Genomic DNA, 17,819 nt, shown 5'->3' with positions numbered 1-17,819 from the left:
ATAGAGAGATCACATCTATACACATATTTAAAGGAATATATGGAAAATTTGCATAGCTAAAATTTTTATATCAGTTCAGATTTTTCAGGTAGTTAATATATATATGTCTATCCTATTTTTTCGTCTCCCTGTAGCCCCAGCTGGTCTTGAACTCACAAGGATCTGGCTACCTCTGCCTCCTGAGAAGTGGGATTAAAGCAATGTGTCACCACGCCCAGTGTCTATCCTATTTTAAACTCCGTCCTTTCCAAAAGAGATCTTTCTTGTGTTTTCAAGGTATACAGAAGAGAACTATAAAAACACATCATATATACTGGGATCCCATCTTCACACTAAAATAACGAACTTTTCTAACTTTTTTTTTTTTAGAGACAGGGTCTTTCTTATAGCCCTAGCTGGCCTGGAACTTGCTATGTTGACCAGGTGGCCTAGAAATCAGAGATTTGCCTGCCTCTGCCTCCCAAGTGCTAGGATTAAAGGCATGTACCACACCACATTACTAAGTCTATTTTTAGTATTTCATAAATATTCTTATTATAGTTTACTCACATCTTGACTCAATGCCATGAAACTCCTCTGTAATTCTTTTGCAAACTCCAAATTATTTGTGACTTCCTGGTACTTTGATACAGCATCCTAAAATAACAAAAAACAGAACGCACTTTTACTAGAAGCACAAATAACCACACAATTTTCTTAATTTAAATAATAAGCATTTTTAAGCCTTTAGTAAAATGTAGCATCTTTACCAGCTGATCTTGATTAAGCCTTTCTCCTTTGTTCATTCGTTCCTGGTAATCATCAAGTTTACCCTATATTAAAAGAAAAAAAAAATTACATTCTATACCAATGGCATTACACATTGGTTTACCTCAAATTTATCTCAAATAATTTAGATATACTCTAGCTTAAGTGAAATAGTAATCTAACAAGTTTAATAGTGAACTAAAAATATAAATTCAAACATTGACCATTGCTGAATCAGACATCAAAGGCTTATAAATCAACAAAGCACTGCTTATTCTTTGAGGTTCTCAAAAAAAGATGCCATCATATAAGCCACATATGAGTGAGGATAATAATGCAGTTAAGATCCTTTTATACCCACCCCCCCCCCACTGTGCATACCAGACATTCACAAAGCTAAGCTTGTTTCTTTATCATTCCATCCTTCGAAAGACTCAGGTGACTAGATGATATAAAAAGTACATTTCCCTGAATGCCCTCACTGGTATATAATTTTTGATGTACCTCATGCATTTACCTTGAAAGCATGAAGTTACCATCTCACCCAGTAGTAAAAGTAAACTACTCAATCACTTTGCTTTGTCAGTGCACAACTGGAGTTAAAAAACCACCCTCTGAGCCGGGCATGATGGCACTAGCCTTTAGTCCCAAAGCCAGCCTGGTCTACATAGTGAGTGAGTTCCAGTCCAGCAGGGGCTACAGTGAAACCCTGTCTCAAGAAGACCAAAAAAAACCCCACACCCTGTGGTTTATTTAAGTTCAACTTTTTTGTAAAAATGAAAACTTCAAAGGTTTCCCATTCCCAGACTACTACACTAAGACTCCTCTCATAAAAGAAATTCAAATAATCCAATAGTATCAAGAGCTCATTCACACTTTGATAAGGACAAGATAAGGAATAAACAACTCTAAATTAAAGGGGAAACATCCAAAATATAAGTTATAAACATATAGTTCCATGGCAATAATAAACTTAAGAAACAAAGCGCAAAGCTCTGGTAAAGAGCATTCAGAGCTTCATAATTAAGTGTAAACTCAATGGTAGGTTTTTTTTTTTTTAAGTCAAATCTTCCGTTTTCTATATACCAGAAATATGTCAACTTGTACAGTCATTCTAATCTAACCTGAAAAGCCTTTAATAATTACTTAGTTATACAGAAGGTAAATAAAACCAAGACAATTAGTAGAACATTCATTAGCCTAATGAAAGTAACTTTATCCTTAGATGAACCATACAATATAAGCTTTCATATTGGCTGGAAATCATTCATTTTATAGTTTGGCAAGTCTAACTCCAGGTGCAAAAGATAGGCTTAAATTACCTCAAAACACTAAGGATTAACAATGTGTGTTACTTCCATCTCTAAAGCCCCCTCCCTCCCTTTATTCTGGGATGCTAGGAATTGAACCCAGGGGATTTTGTGATAGCAAGCTGTACTTTAACACTCTTTGAAGAGAAGGTAGGCTATTTTTCTTTTAAGAAATAAGAATCTAAACACAATTTCCTTTTAATTATAAATTAAGACATTCAAAAATGACATAGAATCACATTTCCTCCATTCAAACATGTAGAAGATATTCAAATGTTGGGGCCTAAAATTCACTAACATATAGTAAAATTTCTGAAATGAGGGGTGGGTGAGAGTGCCAACACTAATTAGCTCATTTATATGTTATTTTTTTCTTTTTTCTATTGTATATTTTAAAGGAAATTATAAATGTCCTAAATACCCCTTAAGAGGTAGAGTTTTATATACCTAATCAAAACATAACTAGATTCCTGCCTGGTGTGGTGCACACCTTTAATCTAATCCCAACACTAAAGGCAGAGGCAGGAGGATCCCCATGAGATCAAGGCAAACCTAGGATTGCCAGCTTGGGGTACAGAGTGAGACCCTGTCTGAAAAATAAAATTCCTAAAAACTGTGTATATACATGAAAATTAAAGACCAGGTTCTTTTTTTTTTTTTTGGTCTTTTTGAGACAGGGTATCCCTGCAGCCCCAGCTGTCCTGGAACTCACTACATAGACCAGGCTGGCCTTGAACTCAAGAGATCCACCTGCCTCTGCCTCCCGAGTGCTGGGATCAAAGGCCTGCGCCACCATGCCCAGCAAGACCAGGTTCTTTAAAAAAAGAAAAAGAAAAAGGGCTGGGCGTGGTAGCACACACCTTTAGTCCCAGTATTAGGGAGGCAGAGGCAGGCGGATCTCTGTGAGATCAGGGCCAGCCTGGTCTATACAGTCAGTTCCAGGCCAGCTGAGGCTACATGGTGGCACACGCCTTTAATCCCAGCACTCAAGAAGAAAAGAACATTATGAGATTGAGGATAGCCTGGTTCCAGGTCAGCTGGGGCTACAGGGAGATCCTATCTCAAAAAGACCAAAAAAAGTAGCACTTCAAATGAATGAATGCTACAAATCTTCCAGGAAACATTTTCTAATCATAAGGTTTCCTCCTAGCAATACACAGGTTCTTCTACGATTATTAACATTTTCTACATTGTTAAAAATAATCAGCATCTATAACACAGAATCATTGCTAAGACAAAAAACTATCATCAGGGCTGTAGAGATGGTTCGTCGGTTAAAAGCACTGGCTGCTCTTGCAGACGACCCGGGTTCAAATCCCAGCACCCACACAGCAGCTAACAACTGTTCATAACTACAGTTCCAGAGGATCCGATGCCCTTTTCTGACTCAATTGCACAACACGGATACACTTACATACATGCAGGCAATACACTCATACACATAAAACAAAAATAATAAGCGGATGGAGAGATGGCTCAGCGGTTAAGAGCACTGACTACTCTTGCAGAGGACCCAGGTCGATTCCCAGCTCCCACATGGTGGATACAAACCGTCTTTAACTCCAGTTCCAGGGGAATCCGAAGCCCTCTTCTGACCTCTGCAGCACTGCATGACACTGGTGCACTCACATACATGCAGGCAATACACTCATACACATAAAATAAATTAAAAATAATATTTTATAAAGTTTATCATCATGCAATGAGAGCTAAAAAGGATATTTGTTTACTCTTACGTATAACCACATTTTTTTTAATTTTATTTATTATTTTTATGTTATGTGTACGCATGTGTTGCCTACATGTAGGTCAGTGTACCCGTGTCGTGCAATGCCCTGGGAGGTCAGAAGAGGCTGTCGGATCCCCTGGGACTGGAGTTACAAACAGTTGTTAGCTGCCATGAGGGTGGCTGGGATTCAAACCGGGGTCTTCTGCAAGAACAACCAGTGTTCTTAACCACTGAGCCATCTCTCCAGCCCCAAAGAGACTATGTTGTTCTAAATCAGGGATTCTTGAAATGTAGTCTTCAAACAAGCAAGATCAACATTAGCTAGGCAAACTTCTAGAAAAATAAAATCTTGGTACCACCTTAGACCTACTAAACCAGAAACTGGTTGGGATACAGCAATCTGTATTTTATCAAGCCCTCTGGGTGAGTCTGTGCTTGTCTAAGTTTGAGACACACAGGTAAAAACACTAATTCCCTTGTTTCTTTGGTCTTCCTGTAGCCCCAGCTGGCTTTGAGCCCAGTATGTAGACCAGGCTGGCCTTTAACTCACAGAGATCCACCCGCTTCTGCCTTTGCCTCCTGAGTACCGGAATTAAAGGCACTGAGCCACTACGCTCAGCTGTAATTCCCTTGTAATAGCAAGTAATTCCCTTGTAGTAGCAGGTCTAGTAAATCCTGGAAATTAAAAAAAAAAAAAATTCTTTTGAATCAAATGTTATTTGTGACCTCTTAGAAACCATAAGGCACCCTCAACTTTGGAAGAAGTTGCTTAAAGGTTCACCTATGAACAACCTGTATGGTGTGTTTTCTACACCAGCTTATAAATAATGTAATCTAGCAACTATTGCAATAAGAAAAGATTCATTTATGATCCAAACACTTATGATTTGCATCTAAAATTCCTCCCCCAAGGCACCTAGGAAAGGCTTCATCTCCAATGTGGTAATGTTCAGAGAAGGCCTTTAGGAAGTGACTAGATTGTGATTAATGAATCCTCATCAATGGACTCATCTATTGATGGGATCACAACTTGACAGATTTTTTTTTTAGGTGATAGAAACTGAGGAGGTGGAAATATCTTGTCCGAATCCCTTCCTCTTTTCTGCTTCCCAGCTACCAAGAGAGAAGCAGCTTTGTTCTATACACATGTTCCATGCCATGATGTTTCACCACACTCCAGTCAAATGGACATGACTGAAACCATAAGCCAAAGTATATCTTTCTTCCTTTATAAAATTTTCTCAGGTATTCTGTCATAGCCCCAGAGGGTTTTCTGTTAAATTTGTATCATGAGCTAAAGCCCCAGAAGTTTAAAGTACACCGTGATTACATTCAGCAAATGAGTAAGAAAATTTGCACTAGACAGAAAAAAAAACTCTTTCCAGGCTAATTTTCTTCATTTTCAAAATACAAGTAGCTTGCAGCCAGGTATGGGTTTTTCCTCCTCAGTTAAACCTGTCTGGAAGCCAGGCATAGCATCACATGCCTTTAACCCCAGCACTCAGCAGGCAGAGGCAGGAGGATCTCTGTGAGCTCCAGGCCAGCCTGGTCTACATTATCAAGTTCCAGGCTAATTGGGGCTAGAGGGAGACCCTGTCTCAAAAAGACCAAAAAAATAAACACTAAAAAAAAAAAAGAGTAGCTTGCAATTCCAGCTAACTCCTACTTTGTAGCCTTTTGTGATAAGGGGAAAGATGATTAATTACAATGGCCCAATGTAACCAGTCACATAATCTTTGAAAGAATAGACTAAGAGATAAAGAACACTATCTTAAGTGCTATATCACTTTTATTTCCGATTCAAAGAAATACATTAAATCCAATTAAAAATCTGTCCACTTGGTTTTAAATTTTTCAGTATGAACTAAGTCAAATTTACAAAGGACTTGTTACACTGACAGGTCCAACATAAACACCAGAAAAAAAAAAAAAAGGGTAAAGATGGGAACAAAGGGCTAGACACAGTTTTATTCTTTCCTAAAGCTACACTGTGGATAAAAACAATTGGTCAACTACTTATCCCAAACGTGTATTAATCATTTTTCCCTGTAAAATGGAGCTGTGCTCCTAGAACAAAAGATGTCTACCACAATACTGAAAAACACGAATCTGTTCATACTATCATGAAATCCAAGTTAGGGTTCTTTTGTTAACTGCTGCATATCCTGAATGCATTAAAATTCTACATTTATAGTACATAAGAGGAAGACAAAAATAAGGGCATTCCAGAATACCCCATCTTTAAAGAGAAATCATGGAACAGAAGTATGACTATACTCAGATAGAGTAATATGGTCCTTAGATAATCACAACCCAGTGCTACTCAGCCCCATTCTAACTCCAGTTTCTTTGTTAAATTTAATTACCAGGCAGCCAACATCAGTGAGGCACTGTTAACCAATCATACTTCACCTAACTGCAAACTAAAAGAAGTTAAATAATTTGCCAAAAAAAAAAAAAATCATGTGTACCTCTCAATATCCTTTCCCCTTTTAGGTCACTGAATTCCAGCTGAATTACAGATCTGCTGTTGTTTTCTTCTGTTCTTTTCTCAGTATTATGCAGCTGAATTACAGCACATCTAGAGCTTCCATCCTTCCTTTAGAGTTCTGCATCACCACGAAAGTTACTTTACAGACATGGGCTTCTTAAACAGGACACCAAGATGAATTATCTGTACTCCCAAGTTCTGACTTTACTGTTATAGCTACAAATCCCACAAATAAATAGACCATTTAAAATCATCCATTTTAAAACAGCAAGATGAGAGACTTCAAAAATGTTAAATTTGTTCAATCGTAAACAGTATTATGAAAGACAACATTTAAAAAACTGCTACCCACGTAATTCCTGTCTGATTTTGCTTGCTCGTTTGGTTTTGCTGAGAGGGTCTCACTGCAGCCCCAGCTGGCCTGAACTTACTATGAAGACCAGGCTGGCCTCAAACTCAAGATCCACCTGCCTCTGATTAAAAGGCATGTGCCATCATGCCCAGCTCTACCTGTTCTTGTAATACAGAAAACCCCTAACTAGAGACAGAATATATAAAAGTGGGAGTCTAAAATAGAAAGTTAAGAGCACCTAACTAATATTCTACCTACCTTGGCCAAATAAATCACTTCGAGAATACTGAAGAACCTACAAAATACAGACACAGAAAAATAGATTTCTCTTCCTCAATTCTCCACATTATGGACTTTTCTATTTCAAATTACTAATGACTACATTCTCCACTCATCCACCTAGAGATAACCACTTCTGATTTTGCCCAAGCAACAGACTACATCCTAGTCACTCTCAATAGATGGGCAAGGTGCAGCGGCACACACCTTTAATCCCAACACTTGGGAGGCAGAAGCAGGCAGATCTCTGAGATTGAGGCCAGCCTGATCTACATAGTGAGTTCCAGGCCAGCTGGGGCTACAGGGAGAACCTGTCTCAAAAAAGACAAAAAAAAAAAAAAAAAAAAAAAAAAAAAAAAAGAATTAGAGACTTAGACCTTTGTGGAATGTGGTATCTGAAAAAAAAAATTAGTAGACAGTAAAATTCACAGAAAAAAAGTTGCCGAGTTTTAAAAGAATAGAAAGCATACACAACTCATATCCATAACAGTTCTCATCGAGTATTGAAAGCCTATTCATAAAGCGTTAGTTTGCCCTAAACAAAAATAGTATTTAGAAGTGGTAAAGGGAAGGTATTTCTAGATTATCTAAGGTCTCATTCTAATTCCTTCAGAAGGAGATGGCTCAGCGGTTAAGAACACTGGTAGTTCTTACAGAAGACCTGGGTTTGAAGACATGGGTTCGAATTCTAGCACCCACATAGCAGCTAACAACTGTCCATAACTCCAGTCCCAAGGGATCCGACAGCCTCTTCTGACCTCCGTGGGCATTGCAGGACACAGGTGCACTTACCTATATGCAGACAATACACGCATACACATAAAATAAAAATAATAAATAAAAAATGTTAAGATAATCCTGCAAAACTCTTACTCCATAGGCCATGCAGGGTTAAGTCTGAATCATTAGAAGCAACTGACCCTGATAAGAAAAAGTAATGTTAATGAGTTCTAGCACCATCTACTTTGAATCCTATTCTTACAAAGTCTACAGCTTGAAGCTAGGGCTATAATTCAGTGGTAGAGTGCTTTTTGCCTGATATTTCAAAGCCCTGGGTTTGATTTTTAGCACTGCCAAAAAGAGAAGTCTAAAGTTTAAGGATTTGAAAAATAAATGATCAAAGTTGATATTGAAAGCTAACTTTGAATTATCAGTTGTTTTATGAAGATGAGGCTATACAACAAGCATACAAACATATATATGTACATATACACACACTCACACGTGCACATGGACACACATATTCCGAGAGTTCACGTAAAATGTAGACCAAAAGTATGTGCATGTACACACACGCACACACATACATACACATATATTTGGTCTTTTTGAGACAGGGTCTCCCTGTAGCCCCAGCTGGCCTGGAACTATGTAAATCAAGCTGACCTTGAACTCAAGAGATCCACCTGTCTCTGTTGACCTTAAACTCAGAGATCCACCTGTCTCTGCTTCCAGCGTGCTGGGATTAAAGATGCCACACAGCCTGTCCCCTAAAAGGATACTTTAATGATTTCAGTTATTTCTATGTGGGAATAACAATGCAGGAAATGAAATGTCTAACAATTCACAATGGTTCTGATACCAGGAACTATCTTTGTCCTCTATTCTAAGATTATTCTATTTGCCTACTCATCAACTCTGCCCAACTGAAAAATTAAAAATTCAAGTTCATTAAAAAAAAATCATTACAAGTGAATAGTTTCTCCTTCATGAATTAATCCATTTTAATGGATTTTCCCTTCCATTTTATTTAATTTATTTGATACAACTATTTCTATGTAATGATTTAGTTAAGAGTACCAAATATTCTTCTTTAGCATATGCCACATGCAAGGGAAAAACAGCGAAATGGTTTACCTCCAACAAGCCAACCACCAACTTAAAAAACAGCCTAGAGCCAATTCCCAGCACCCACATGGCAGCTACAAACCATTAAACTCCACTTCCACGGAAATCCAAAGACCTCGTCTGACCTCCACGGCACTGCATGACATGGGTGCACTCACATACATGCAGGCAATACACTTATACACATAAAATAAAAATAAATAAAATATTTTTTAAAAAATGTCAAGGAAGCCGAGCATGGTGGAGCATGCCTTTAATTCCAGCACTCAGGAGGCAGAGGCAAGTGGATCTCTGAGTTTGAGGCCAGCCTAGTCTACAAAGTGAGTTCCAGGCCACTTGGGGCTACAGGGGGACCCTGTCCCAAAAAGACAAAAAAAAAAACGTCAAGGAAGTGTACAGACCATGAAGTTGCAGAAGCTAAAGGAAACAGGCTACTTTAGCTAACTGCAACAAGAAGCACACCTTGCCCTTTCCTCAGAAGTATGAATTTTTAACTCTGCCCAGGAAAGTTTCTTTAATCCGTGTTTTCATACTCATTCTATCCAATAAAAGTGCTGGTATGGCTAGTGGAAAAACAAACTGAAGCCAAGCAACTTTGGGCCTGAGTTTTGCTTCTGCAACTCCTCTCCTTATTGCATAGTCACCATTTACTTCCCTGGGGGAAAAAAGGAACCAATTACTAAGGTATCCAGGAGGACCTTGGAATACAATTTTTCTGGTTTACAGCACTTCAAGGTTGAGTAGACACTGACTGGCAAATGTGCATTTGAGCCTGCCAAAACAAAAACTACATTTTTTAAAAGTTTAATTTCAGTCAGCATGGTTCTTAAGTAAGTGAGCCTGTGTTCTTAGCACTTGGGAAGGGGAAGTAGGAGAATCAGGAGTCATTCTACACAGAAAGTTTGAGGCCAGCCTTGATTACAAGAAACCCTGTATCAAAGAAGCAAACAAGGGCCTGGCAAGATGGCTCAGGCATAAAGGTATAAGCGATTCCTTAGACAGACATGGTTGTCCCGAGAAAGTTGTCTGCTCACCCTCACATGTGCACTGTGGCATACATGCCCTCTCCCACACTCATGCACACAATTTAAAACTCTGAGTTTAGACAGGTGTGGTTTAGTCCCAGCACTGGGGAGCCAGAGGCAGGCAGATCTCTTTGAGTTCAAGGCCAGCCTGGTCTACATAGGGAGTTCAGGCCAGCTGAGACTACAGGGAGACCTCAAAAAGACTCCCCCCAAAATTTTTTTTGAGTTTAATTTCATTATTAATAATGTCCAAATTACCTAATGGTGCTATTTTTAGCACCTATGGACAACCTACAGATACAAAGTTCAGCAATGTAATACTAATAGAAGTCTAAGAAAAGTTCTTACATGTTGGACTTTTTAAGAAGTCTTTTTTAATTTTTTTTTTTTTTGTCTTTTTGAGACAGGGTCTCCCTGTAGCCCCAGCTGTCCTGGAGCTCGCTATGTAGACCAAGCTGGCCTCGAACTCACAAAGCTCCACCTGCCTCTGACTCCCAAGTGCTGGGACTAAAGGCGTGTGCCACAACACCCGTCCTTATTTATTATTGTTATTTTATGTGTATGCATGAATTGCCTGCCATGTAGGTAAGAGCACCCGTGCCATGCAATGCCCTCGGAGGTCAGAAGAAGCTGTCAGATCCTGGGTCTGGAGTTACAGTTGTTAGCTGCCATGTGGTCCTGGAATTCAAACCCAGGTCTTCTGTAAGAACCACCAGTGTTCTTAACCACTGGGCCATCTCTCCAGTCCCCGCATGTTGGACTTTTAAATAGAACTAAAATAAGGATTTGAAGCAAAAAGATTTGGTTCCGCATAATTAACATGAATGATTATACTTAACAATACAAATTCTAATTCTGATTACCCCCATAAAACATTAAGTATCCATTCAAGACCTGGATCATTTTATAAGGGTCTCTATTTGTTTTTCTATATAATGAATTAGACTAAATTCTAAAATGTCTTTTAAGTTCTTCCAAAAAAAACCTTAAGTCTGGCACTTGGTGGCAGAGGCAGGCAGATGTCTCTCAGTTTGAAGCCAGCCTGGTCTACAAAGCAAGGTCCAGGCCAGCTAGGGCTATAGAGAGAGACCCTGTCTCAAATAAACAAGACAACAAAAAAAGCCATTAAGATTCTGTAACAATACTGTAATAAAATTAAAGTCAGGATGAAATTGGTCATGACAAATTTCTCCAAGTTTAACCTTTTACCAACCAAAATTTTTACCAATTCATCTAGCCATAAATATAAACTTAGTAATTTAACTGATCCTTAAAATTATGACAAATTGCCAGGCATGGTAGCACACGCCTTTAATCCCAGCATGTGGGAGGCAGAGGCAGATGGATCTCTGTGAGTTTGTCAAGGCCAGCCTGGTCTACATAGTGAGTTCCAGGAAAGCTGGGGCCACAAGGAGACCCTGCTTCAAAAAGATATATATTATATGACAAATTATATGCTTAATCTATAAATCACGCAAAATGTATTCCTTTTTTAAAAAAAGCACTCTCAGGAGTGCTGGGATTAAAGGCATGGGCCACCATGCCTGGCTCACAAAATGTATTCTTCACATGTGTGCCCCACCTGAAGTATCCTAGAGTAAAATACTTTGGCCAAGTAATATATCATCATCATGATTCTGTTCTCACCCCACAGAAAAATCAGAGAATTCACAATTTAACCTTTCTAAATCTCTAAATCTCATTCCTCCCTCCCTCTCTCTCTCTCTCTCACGCACACACACACACACACACACACACACACACACACACCTCCCCCACAATGGGGAAAACTGGAGAAGACTGAGAACCAATTATACAACTTTTTCCCTATGGCAAGGTGAATGCAAAACAAAGTAACCTTCCCCTCAAATCAAGCATTACAGCTTTCTTTCTGAGACAGTGAATGCAAAACAAAGTGACCTTCCCCTCTGCATTGCAGAGGAATACATCTTGCAAATCAGTGAAGCAGCTAACTCACTAGAGATCCTCAATGCTCAAGAAAATTTACATTAGCCAAGATTCTACCTATAAAATACTTAAGAATGGGTTTATTTCAAAGCACTTAACATAAGCCCTGAACAACAGCTGCATCAAATTGCAGCTCTAGAAATGTTATCTTTATAACTTCTAATGAATAATATTAATTAAAAAGATATAAGGTATATAAAGTCTTTGAGGAATGCTGAAAAATAAACTTTTTTCATTTTATTTAATGTATTTTTATTTTATGTGTATGAGTGTATTGTCTGCATGTATGTGAACACACCTGTGCTGTGCAATGCTGCAGAGGTCAGAAGAGGGCTTCGGATTCCCCTGGAACTGGAGTTAAGGATGGTTCATAGCCGCCATGTGGGTGCTGGGAATTGAACCTGAGTTCTCTGCAAGAGCAGTCAGTGCTCTTAACCGCTGAGCCATCTCTCCAGCCCCCAAGATACACTTTGGACTATCGGTTTTGATTACAAAATTACTAGGCATTTTTAAAGCAAGAAAACCCTGGCTAATATTTCACCTAGCAAAGTTGCCAGAGTCTACTCATAGGGAGAATAATCATTTTAAATGCCATCTATTAAAAACATCCTTTACATGAAAACCAATTACATCTTACAATATCAAATGAGAGCTCTCTTAAAATTAAGACTTGGTTTCTAAATATTATAGAGCCTAAGACCCAGTTCTATACTGAAAGAACTGATGAAGCGAACTAGGTACTGAATGAACCCCTCAAGTCAGTATTACTTGTACTTTTAAAACAATTATAAAAATGTGCAAGGTTGGCCTGGTGTGGGGGCGCAGGCCTTTAATCCCAGCACTGGGAGGCAGAGGCAGGCATACCTCAGGGAGTTCCAAGTCTGTCCTGGTCTACATAGTGAGTTCCAGGCCAGCTGGGGCTACAGGGAGACCCAGTCTCCAAAAAAAAAAAAAGCAAGGTTTTACATTTGATTTTCTATAGCACAGGTGTTATTTTTTAATTTTATTTTGCTAAGCACTGATAGTCTTTTTTTTTTAATTCATTATTTTTATTTTAGGTGTACGAGTGTATTGCCTGCATGTAGGTTAAGGGCACCCATGTCATACAATGCCCACGGAGGACAGAAGAGGCTGTCAGATCCCCTGGAACTGGAGTTACGGACAGTTGTTAGCTGCCATGTGGGTGCTGGGATTCAAACCCAGGTCTTCTGCAAGAACAACCAGTGCTCTTAACCACTGAGCCATCTCTCCAGCCCCGAACAGTCTTTATTAGCCCAAATTTCAAAAACCACCAGGCTACTTAGTCCCATTATATAATATGATCATAGCTCATCAATGTTAAGCCTGCATTTTCACTGAACAGATGATTAACTTCCTCTAAAGGTTTTTTTCTTAAATAAAATACAGCTCTATCAATTTTGTTTTGAAGTAATACCACAAACCTACTAGTCATTTTTCTTGTTCCAGGAGCTTGCAAGTGAAGGTAAAAAAATCAAAAATAAGCTTCAAAACTGACTAAAAACAAAAACAAGAACAAAAAAAGGCATTAGGATTTCTAAAGAGGAATTCAAAGCTGACCTGTAAAGCAAATCCTCTTTTAGGTACATCAGAAATACTCAGGCCTATTGAAATTAGTTATTAAATCCTTTCATACAGAAAATCATCTATTCAGAAAACAACAACAACAAAAAAAATGTGCTTAAGTCAGTACAAAATCCAATGCCTTGAGTTTCTCAAAAAGTAAAATATGTAGTTTTAATAACAATTAAGACACAACTTAGCAGGGCAGTGGAGGCACAGGCCTTCAATCCCAGCAGTAGGAGATGGAGGCAGGTGGTTCTCTTGAAGTTCAAGGTCAGCTTGGTCTACATACTGAGTTCCAGGCTAGCTGGGGCTACAGCGAAATCCTGTCTCAAAAGGACCAAAAAAAATTTTTTGTTCAGTTTGAGCCAGGGGTGGTGACACACACCTTTGGTCCCAGCATTTGGGAGGCAGAGGCGGGCAGATCTCTGTGAGTTGGAGGCTAGCCTAGTCTACATAATGAGTTCCAGGCCAATCAGCGCTACAAGGTAAGAGTCTGCCTAGAGAACCAAAAAAAAAAAAGGATTGGGGGGGAGTTCAGTGTGTTACATAGTCACAAAGCAGTATGTCACAAAACAGTATATATCAGTATATTCTAGCCAGGTCAATAATCTCTATAAAAATAATGCATTACTCTCACCTATAATTTAGGGGAAAGGATATGAACGTAGGGTAATATACTTCTAAACCAAGTGGCTAGTCATGGTTCAAGTCCTTATGGGGCTTAACTAGTTTTCTATGCTGTTTTTCAAATACCCATCAACAGTAGCATCTAAAAGCCACCTCACACATTTGCTCCTAATCAGCATCTTCTTTATATGAACACATTCATTCAAAGATTTTGCAGCCACTAATGTCCATACTTAAAACATTACATCATTAATACTACAGGTTGGTTCTTATCATAGAATAACAGAAAGTTCCTAGAATTTCCAGAAATTAAGCCATTTCTAGCATCAGCCAGAGTATTGCTTACTGCAGTAGGAGGATTTAAAGAGAGATCCATGTTAGGCTCAATTTCACAGGGTAGCAAAAAAACTACATCACAAGGCAAGTCTCAGGAGCTGCTGGCACGTTTCTTCTATTCCATATTTGAATGCAGTTAACTGTACGCTTTAAATGCTTTTACTACTTTAATACACTTAAATAATAACAAAATAATTTTCACCAAAAGCTTATCGATTTTGAATCGATAAATTTCAAAAAAGGAAATCCCCGATCTTCAACACTGAGAGGAATGGGTGAATATTTTAAAACTCACAAAAATGAAAAGTCGGTAAGACAAATTAAAACCTAAGTATCTTGTTCCCCCCCCAAACTTCCCACAGTACGGAGTTTGACCAAAAGATTATCTTCTCAAATTGAGGCTGGCTAAATAAATATCTTAATTTTTTTTCAAAATTCAGAAAAAATATGTATTAGCGATGGGCAAGCCTAAGTTTTTAAGTTACATTTACTTAAGGTAAAAGGCAAGTTAGCCTAACAGTCGCGGGTGTAATGACACCCGTTTTTCTGTAGTATCCATTTGTTTCTCCCCTTCCACCACTACACTTAACCAAGATTGAATGATTTACTCTAACAAGACCCTTATTCTGAGTTGATACACTGTCCCGCAGTAAATAAAAGCATACAACAAAGGGCAGACTGGCTAAGAAATCTCACCTTGTGGCTCAGAATCGCTAAATATTAAATCTAAAAAGTGTGGGTGTGGCTCCATTTTTTGGAGGGGAAGGAGGCCAGGCGGGGAGGCTGCCTGGTCTCTGCCCTCCCCCTCTGCTTTCGCTTTGTGCTCACAATGCAGCTCCTGTACAGCGCTTCCCTCTCCCGCAGCCGCCGCCATGTTAGACACTCTTCCATGTGCCCAGAGACCCAGCGGCCGTCTCCAGTCGAACCCATACTTCCGAAAGATCTCAAATGATGAAAACCACCCCCCGTCCCTTCAGAGTCCCATTGGAGAGAAGAGGGTAAAAAAAACAAAAAACGATGCAGACAATCACCTCGTGACTGGACTGAGCGTGCGGCTCCCCGGCACCGGACAATTGAAACAAAGGGGGAAACATAGGCAGCCCATCAGAAGGGGGCGGAGGTTCCCAAGCGAAGCCCGGCTCGAAACGGGCCAGACGGGATTGCCAACTCCAGCCAAAGACTACACACAGTTCTCTCCAGGGAACGGGGGCCCGACCACTGCACCAGTCTCGAGCCCTGGTAACGGAGTGGCAAGCCCTATGGCTACAGGGCATGGGTGGCCCCAACTCCATGAGGCAATCGGTTGAACCCTGCACACTCGGCCCACCGCACTGCTTCCCCCTGGCCTCGGTCAAAGATACTCGGACTTTGGTTTCAGACTGTGTCCGAGCAACCGACCCCCACCGCCTGGGCAACCCGTCACCCAGGCCGAAAAGCCGGACGCGGAGCGTTCGGTGCAACCGAGGCCTGGAGGCAGAACTGCGCCGGGTCAAGTGACAGGCACCTCCCTGAGGCGTCCGTTTTCTGGGCACGAAGCTCCGTGGGGGACGGGCATGGGGGCTCGGGAGGGTGGTGGGGCCTAGCGAGCCATCAGCGATGGACGAAGCCAAGGCCACCGCTACTCGAGGTCGGAAGGACGCGGAGCCCGGCGTCACGAGCCCTCCCTCTTCCGCTAACGCCTCGCACCTTTTTCTTCTCCAGGTTCCGAAGTTTCTTATCGATCACCCCAAGAATCTGCTTCATGGCCTCGGTCTGGACCGCGCCGGTGCCGGTTGCTGGATGCTGAGAAGTCGGTGCAGCTGCCCCGGCGCCCGCCGCTGCCTCACTCCCAGAGGAACCCGATGGCGGTGGCGGTCCCGACGATTTGCTGCCGCTTCCACTGTGGCTGGTGGCCGAGGGCATCTTCAGACTGAGAGAGAGAGAAAAAAGCGGGAGGGAAGGACAAGAGCTGCGAGTCAGGAGACGGACGGGGCGAGACGCGGGACAAAACGCGCAGCAGGCGGGAGGCTGCGCGAGCGGTGGGGGAGGGGGCGGCGCGCGCCGCCGGCAGGAAGAGCCCGCGGGTGCGCGCGCGACCCGCCAGCGGGGCGCCGGGCCACCCCGCCCCGCCCCATCCCGCGTGGCCTGCCTGCCCCCGGGGGCACCGAGCTCGCGCCGGGGGCGGGGCCTGACGCTGCAGCGGCCAACCGCCATGCAACGGTTCCCACCGAGGCGGGCCGGGACCCGTAGCCTTCCGAGAGCGGGGACAGAGGTCAGGGGTGGAGAAAGGCATTGGAAATGACCGGGTGATGGGGGTGGGAAGGACTTGAGCCAGCCCCTCCCGACGCTCGGGCCGCTCCGGAGGCAAAAAGGACACTGTAAGCAGCGGCCTTCTGCTGCTGCTGCGCCTCGGTTAGGGGTGGCGCTCACCGTGCGCGCGGAGCCGCTGGAGGTCCCAAGTGGGCAGCTGAAGGGGACAAGGGTAGCGCTGCGTTCCGAGCAGAGGAGTGCGCTCCGAGGGCGCAGACCGCTTCGCCCAGTCCCCGCTACACACAGCTGCTCCTAATGGGGCGAGAGCCGGCGTGGGAGGGACTTGGCCAGCCAGTCCTTTGAGACACGGGGGGCGGGAGCAATGGGGAGCGGGGGCCTTCGAGCTGCTCGAGCTGCCCCTGTGAACGCCTGTCGGGATAGGTGGTCTGAACGCGTCACCCCTACCTGTGTGCTGGGGTCCTGCCGCCCTTTCCAGGTCCAGGTGGTATCCCACGGAGGCCGCTAAAGAGCTGTATTGAGTTTTGAGCGCAATCTACGCTAGGGTCCTTCAGGCGAAATCGTTTGACATCCAAACGGGGACAATAGGCGTCAAGCTGCTGGCTCCTGAGCTGGCGTGTGCCCCTGGTAGAGCCCTTATTTGGAGGAGGTGTGGGTGGGGAGGGGCAAAGGTTTCTGAGAGTAAAGGATGCGTAAAGAGGGTGGTGCAATTCCAGCTTCTAGAATTCCTTCTATATGCAAAGCAAGCAGACTCTCCCTAAAAGGTCTGAAAAACGGCCTCTTGCCACAATCATTCAGTAACCTAGGGATTCTCTTTAAAGATAAGGAATACGCATCGCTAGTGCCTTTGGAAGTCTTAAAATAATCCAGGTTCATGTTAAAAATCATCTTTGGCTACTCTAAGATGACATGCATCCAGAAGGTCTCAATATTATGAATTACTAGACTTTTTCCTCTTTGCTTTATATTTTACCCAAAACTTTTAAAGAATATGCTACATGAAAAAAAAAATCTTTTCTCCAAGAGAATTATTCCAGGGTGGGATCCAGTAGAATGGGAGTGGACCAAGAGTAGAAAATGAGTGCTCCAAATAAATGTATTAAAAGGAACATAATCAGTGGAAAATTCAGCATCATAAAATTGTATGACAGCACTAAATGAGCAATTTATAATTTAAATTCCATGAAAAACGGATTTAGAAAAGGGTTCTACCAAATTCAATGTTCTTTGGGGAATAAAATAACTACTACTAGCTGGCAACTACATCCTGAGGGAG

At 41.7% G+C, this 17,819-nt stretch overlaps 1 protein-coding gene across 2 annotated transcripts in view; it reads right to left on the bottom strand.

Annotated features, from left to right (window-relative positions):
- The window catches only part of Caprin1 (cell cycle associated protein 1), a 40,729-nt gene extending 23,794 nt beyond the window's left edge, over positions 1 to 16,935 (bottom strand). Inside the window, exons 1-4 of one of the 2 annotated variants that reach the window (XM_029555698.1) lie at positions 16,706 to 16,935; positions 15,983 to 16,198; positions 750 to 812; positions 550 to 636 (exon numbers count right to left, since the gene is read on the bottom strand). In XM_029555698.1, coding sequence (XP_029411558.1) covers positions 550 to 636; positions 750 to 812; positions 15,983 to 16,198 — 366 coding nt within the window. In that variant the 5' untranslated portion in view covers positions 16,706 to 16,935. Of the gene's footprint in view, positions 1 to 549; positions 637 to 749; positions 813 to 15,982; positions 16,206 to 16,705 lie in introns of both variants that reach the window. The other variant, XM_008852357.3, reaches the window with a different exon arrangement.
- Between the last annotated feature and the right edge of the window lie 884 nt (positions 16,936 to 17,819).

This window comes from Nannospalax galili, unplaced genomic scaffold, assembly GCF_000622305.1.
Source record: "Nannospalax galili isolate Female #2095 unplaced genomic scaffold, S.galili_v1.0 scaffold126, whole genome shotgun sequence".
Lineage (NCBI taxonomy): Eukaryota > Metazoa > Chordata > Mammalia > Rodentia > Spalacidae > Nannospalax > Nannospalax galili.
Note: the sequence above shows the minus strand (reverse complement) of the source record. Positions and strands in the feature narration are given on the sequence as shown.